Raw genomic sequence first — 6,358 nt, forward strand, 5'->3', positions numbered from 1 at the left:
AAACCACTATCACAACAGTTGTCATATCAATTATACATGTATTGCCAAGTACACAATGTTCCATCTCTCAGTCACAGCAGCCTCTCTGCTTATAGAAATATTTAAAGTTGTTTTTTAGTTTTAAAAACTGTCATAATGCTGTATTTTAGCGTCATGTTGCGCTAATTTTCATCCATGATATGTATGCAGTGTCCGGCTTGTAGTGCACTCAATTTCACCTGTTATTTCCAAACATGTTTCGACAACATGGGGCCATCATCAGGTGGTCCATTTACGCTAATCTATTGCATTGCTTGCCATTATGTCATTGTAAAATTAATTAAGAAGTATTTAAAAATATTCGTCAATTATAATAAATTTTTATACACTAGAATCGTGTTAAGATATTCATCTTATTTGTCCTAATTCAAACCCGCGTATGGTTCCTCCACTATGGGAGTCGTTCCTCTTATACACCGTGTATATCTGCAACGTGAAAAAGGTACTTATATATATATTTTTTTTTACTTTTGTCTTCTATCTGTTATGTGTTGTATTATAATTTTTAGTACTCACCGTGTCTCGTGATGTGTGTTCCCTTTTTGGCTGCGGGTGTTGTAATGTTGGATGTGTGTGTGTCTTCGTATTGATTGAGCTTTGATGTTGTGGTGGTAAATGTGGTGGGGGTAGGTGGTGGGGTTGTGTTATGTTGTTCTGTGTAAATTGTGTGTAGTTCATGAAATATTTGGTTATATATTTCCTTATTTATATTGTTCATATGTATGTTTTTCGTTGTTGTTCTATATATATGATAGATTTCTAATGTGTTTAAATACTGTCCTTTCTTATTCTTTGCTATGATATCCATAGTGATAGTTTTCTAATGTGTTTAAATACTGTCCCTTCTTATTCTTTGCTATGATATCCATAGTGATAGTTTTCTAATGTGTTTAAATACTGTCCTTTCTTATTCTTTGCTATGATATCCATAGTGTCTTGTATTGTACCATATGCATGTCCTGTGTTTAATATGTATTCCGAGTATCCTGTATTGCTGTTATTGTGTCTTATGTCATGTATGTGTTCTTTATATCTGGTATTGACGAATATTTTTAAATACTTTTTAATTAATTTTACGATGACATAATGTCAAGCAATGCAATAGATTAGTGTAAATGGAGCACCTGATGATGGCACTATGTTGCCGCAACATGTTGTGAAATAACAGGTGAAAATGAGTGCACTACAAGACAGACACGGCATACATATCATGGTTTAAAAATTTGTTCAAAATGAAAATTCATAAACCTTACGGTTCGTGTCAATAACCGTGTTGTCTCTCTTCTAGGTGGCCAATGTAGTGGGCCTATGTAACTTGAGTAAGGAGATTCTTAATATAGTCCCTTATGATTTCTTGGTCTGCTGTGCTTATCATAACGCACTATATTAAGAATCTCCTTACTCAAGTTACATAGGCGGCACAACATCGGCCACCTAGAAGAGAGAAAACAGAGTTATTGACACGAACNTTCACCTGAAGACGGAGACAGATCCAGTCGTCGAAACGTCGTGGTTTTTTGTCTTTTATATACCGGATGATGGGTGAAGTCCAAAATAAGCCAAAAAAATATGTGTAATTGATATGAGAACTGCTGTGATAGTGGTTTCTAAAAAGTGTTTAGTGCCTCTGAAGATGATCCAAATGGATCGAAACTTGTAAGGTTAGTGAATCATAAAGTGAGAAAACTGAAATAGTCACGCTGGACGGACTTGTATTTTATAATTGTAACTGTTAGTGTGACGGACCAAAAATGAAACAAATCAAATCCAATATTGAAGTAAAAAGCAATGTGTTCCGAATTTGTAATTTTCGTGAGAATGGCGACAGATTAATTTTTATTGTGGGGAAAAATAATTGTAAATACAAAAAAGGCCTGAGCAATGGCCATCCGGCCCCCTGATCAGGGGAGTGAAAATCCCACTGGGGAGAGGCAAACATGCAGAACACTCTTTTAAATTCAGCTACATGAACTACATATTCTGGAAATGAATGCAATCGATCATGATACACCTATCGTAATTAATCGAATCGCATAAGTGTGAGCCAATCAGAGCAATCAGAGGATCTTAAATTTCCGTTGTAGGTTTTGGGCGTTGGTGCAGTAAGACGATTAAGATTTTGGGTCGGTTACGGTCGGCGGTGATCGGTGTGAAACAAGGTGAGGAGCGTCACAAGTTGTGCCCACAACAAACTGCCAGAAGTTCTTGCATCGTAGGTACCAGACTTTACGTTCTTAATGGAAGTGTGTAAGTTGTGGGTATTCTTTAGGGAATCATTCGATAGAAATTCAATTCTGAGTGTGATGCTACTAGTAGAGTGCACATTTTTACTTTTTTATGCCCTTTCTCCTGTTACACATACAAATCCGATTTATAAAGGAAGTCGTGAGAGCCGATGGTCTATGGTGAACTGTTTGAAGTTGCATGTCATACAAACGCATTCTTGCGGCTCTGAGATGTAAATTTGTAGAGTAGGTTTGCTGTTTCTAAGACGTAACTCCGTGCAGTGTGGTAGCCAGTTACCCATGTTTTGGAAGCAAGAGGTTCACTCAGATTAGGTGAACAAGCTGCCTTCGAAACTGAGCAACAATCTGTTAAGACTACACAAAGTGTAATAAGACACTAAGCTTCATAATCTATTCAGGTCTCTGCTGTGAGAACAAAGAAATCCACGTCAGTGTGTGTTCGTTCACAAGAATTAGTATGTTTCCTTACAGACATGGCAAATATTCAGGACTAGATACTGGTACCCTTGTTAGAAATATGATGCTATATCACTAGGATTCTTGTAAATAGATTAATTTGCCACCCACAAAGCATTATGTGTGGTAAAGTAAAGTTTCAAGGTTATGAAAGATTCTGCATTCTCTTGCAGCAGGATTGCTGAGAATTCTCTTACAGAGAACTGAAGAAACATTTCCTGCTGTGGCAGAAAGGATGGTGAGTGTTTTGTGCTTGTGTGCACAGACAAGAATTTTATTGTCATCTCTCAATCCTCATATCTGAAGACACTAAATTTTTATGCCAAGCTTGTCTTAGTTTTTATAATCAATCTGGGGAGTTTACTTGGTTCTTCATATTATAGCACTTTGCGTTATTATGTGGGAGAGGGATCAGTTCAAGGAGAGTGATATGGGTAGGTCATTTAGTGTACATGTGTGAATGAGAAGTGTGTACAAAGACTTTGACAGAAGACCTGAATGAATGAGACCACTTGGGAGAAAATTGTGAAGATGGATTTCTTTTAAGGTACAATTATGGGGGTTTTGGACTGGGTTTGTGTCATGATGCAAAGTCATGATGGGCATGTGTGAACACAGTAAGAAGTCATTAGGTTCCATAAAGAGCAGATATGTATTATCTGTACTTCCGCAGGTTTCTCAGGAAGGTTCCTGCATTATGAACTTAACACTTCCTAAGATTATGAAGTCTAGAGAAGAAATCTGTACAGAGCAGCTGTTATGGGTTAGATGTAATGAAAAACAACTACAGCAAGGAGAGCATATATTGTTTCATGTAGGGTGTTGTGCAGCCATGACTTATAGAAGATGTGATGCCTTTACAGAACTGTACAAAGTCAGAGAAGGTTTTAGTGGGTCCACATGGGGAGGCATACGCAGCAAGTCATGATGCAGACCAGGCCATGAATATAAAAGCTGAGGAAGCCTCAGATGCACAAGAGGAAGCGTATTCTGTGCAAATAACAATTCAGGAGATAAAGGCTGAACCTGAGGTGAGCTGTATGCTTCTGTATGTCCACTGTTAGGCAGATATCACAGATTGGCAGGAATTGCAGTTGACTTTCTCATCTCCGTCTGTCTGTCTGTCTGTGTGTGCACATGGGTGAGCTCCACTGTGCTGCTGACTCACCTTTGAAGACCTTTTTCTGAAGTGTCTCTAGACAGTTATAGTTTGTTGAATGTATGCTGCTTGTGATGTACCACTTCTGTTTCCTTTTAAGCAGTTTTAATGCAGATGAAATTATATTTTGCATAAATAGAACAGTGTTTGAGAGAAATTCTATAGCAAAAATTCTTGGATAGTCACAGAACTGTTCACAATTGGTTACTGGTACACTTATTAGAACCTTGAGGCACTATGCTACTAGCCAGAAGGTCTCGGGTTCAAGTCCCAAAGAGGTCATTGGATTTTTTCAATTGACCGAATCCTTCCATCCGCACTGTGGCCCTGGTTTTGACTCAGCCTCTAACAGAAATGAGTACCGGGAATGTTCTTGGAATATTCTTGGGAGTAAAGGGCAGCCGGCACATAAGGCTGTCAACTTTGCCACCATCTATGAGCCGATTGTCTAGAAAATGTGGGAACCTCAACATATCACAACCTTATGGGCCTCCACGGCCTGTTACAGGGATACCTTTACTTACTTACTTTCACTTATTCGAACCAAGAATTTAAGTTACTAGGGCACTTGTGAGCTAATTCCAATGAACCCCACAAAGTATTTATCATGTGATGAACAGGTTTCAAGGTTACAAAAGATTCTGCATTCTCTTGCAACAAGGGTGGCAAGAATTGTACTGCAGAGAGCTGATGAAAAGTTTCCTGCTTTAAGTGAAAGGACTGTGAGTGTTTTGTGCGTGTGTGCACAGACAAGAATTTTTATTCTATTTCAATTGTCTTGTCCAAAGAAACTAAATATTTTGTAACATGGTTCTGTTTGTTTGCATAATTCATGTAAGGAGTGGGTGTGGTCAAATGGGATTTGTGATGGACAAAGTGGCACTGGGGCAGGTTTTCTCTGAGTACTTTGGTTCCCCTGCCATTGTTCATTCCACCAAATTCTCCATCATGACAGTCACTGGGGGCAGGATACAATAGGCCAATCAGTGGCCGCCATGCCGAATGGACCCAGTTGGACTCCATCCCCCCCACTAAGCGAATTAAAAAAGAATTAATTTTAAAAGTGCACATGCAACAGAGAGAAATGCATACAAAGTTTTAGAGGGGAAAGCTTAGAGAAAGAGACCACTTGGGAGAACCAAGTGCAGATGGGGAGATGCTATTAAGATGGATTTTAAAAGTAATTTGTGTTTGTACTGGGTCTGTTTGCCTTAGGATACAGAGCCATGATGAACATGTGTGAGCACAGTAATGAGCCCATAGGTACCATAACTAACTCCAGGGCGCTGAGTGAATCTTTGAGAAGCCATCAGTTGCTTGACCACCGTAGAATTTCCCAGCATTGTATAGAACCTGAAAGTTTATTGACATGTTAGCAAAACCCAACACAAGTACCAATCCTGAGTCATTTGAATCCAGTCCGCACAACCCATCCTATGTCTCTTAAAGATCCATTTAATTATTGTCTTCCCATCTGTGCTGAGGCCTTCCTAGTGGTCTCTTTCCTTCTGGCTTTATCTATAAATCCTATATGCATTCCTCTTCTCCCCCATGCCTACTATATGAACTGCCCATCTCATTTACCTTCACTTGATCATATAATTATGCTTGGTGAATGAAGGTTACAAGTTGTGGAGCTCTTCATTATGATGTTTTCAGGTACCAAAAAAGCAGATATTTTCTGTACTGCACAGTGACAGCTAGTTTCTCGGGAAGGTCACTGAGCTATGAACTGAGTACTTTCTAGTGCTCATGATAGCTGTAGAGAAGAACATCTGTACAAAACAGCTCTTATGAGTTAGATGTGATGAGAAACTGCCATAGCAAGGAGAGATACACTGTTTAACATGTGGTATTGTGCATCCATTTCTGAGAAGGANCAACATGTGGTGTTGTGCATCCATTTCTGAGAAGGATCTGATCATTTTTACAGAACTGTACAAATTTGGAGAAGGCTTTAGTGGGTCCATATGATGAGATAAACCCAGCACCTCATGATGCAAGTCAGGCCATGAATGTAAAAACTGAGGCAGTCTCAGATGCAGAAGAGGAAGAGGATCCTGTCCCAATAACATTTCCAGAAATAAAGGCTGAACCTGAGGTGAGCTCTATGTGCACTGTTAGGCAGATGACACAGATGTGCAGAAATGCCGCTTGTCTTTCTGATATCCATCTCTGTTAATATGAAACAACTCCCCTCTGCTGTTGACTAGATTTTGAAAGTTTTTATTTTTTTTTTCCCTGGCTGTAGTACCTTGAATGTTGCGTGTGATATACCACTCCCATTTTCATTAAACAGATCTAATATAGAACATGTGTAAACTGAATGTTTGCGGTAATTTCCATAGCAGGAACAATCCTTCACATTTTCCTTGTCTGTCCAATCCACTAAGCAGTGCTTTGGTACTACATCATAGGGTTCTCAGGATCTATAAATGCTAAAGTTTATCATTTGTTT

At 38.9% G+C, this 6,358-nt stretch overlaps 1 protein-coding gene across 5 annotated transcripts in view; it reads left to right on the top strand.

Annotated features, from left to right (window-relative positions):
* Positions 1-2,167: 2,167 nt before the first annotated feature.
* LOC111869194 (zinc finger protein 436-like) overlaps positions 2,168-6,358 on the top strand; it is a 16,693-nt gene continuing 12,502 nt past the window's right edge. For 2 of the 5 annotated variants that reach the window (XM_023860491.2, XM_033753323.1), the window contains exons 1-4: positions 2,238-2,286; positions 2,915-2,979; positions 3,605-3,772; positions 5,834-6,001. In XM_023860491.2, the coding sequence (XP_023716259.2) occupies positions 2,277-2,286; positions 2,915-2,979; positions 3,605-3,772; positions 5,834-6,001 (411 nt within the window). In that variant the 5' untranslated portion in view covers positions 2,238-2,276. Of the gene's footprint in view, positions 2,287-2,914; positions 2,980-3,604; positions 3,773-5,833; positions 6,002-6,358 lie in introns of all 5 variants that reach the window. The other 3 variants (XM_033753320.1, XM_033753321.1, XM_033753322.1) reach the window with 3 other exon arrangements.

This window comes from Cryptotermes secundus, unplaced genomic scaffold (assembly GCF_002891405.2).
Source record: "Cryptotermes secundus unplaced genomic scaffold, Csec_1.0 scaffold1828, whole genome shotgun sequence".
Classification (NCBI taxonomy): domain Eukaryota; kingdom Metazoa; phylum Arthropoda; class Insecta; order Blattodea; family Kalotermitidae; genus Cryptotermes; species Cryptotermes secundus.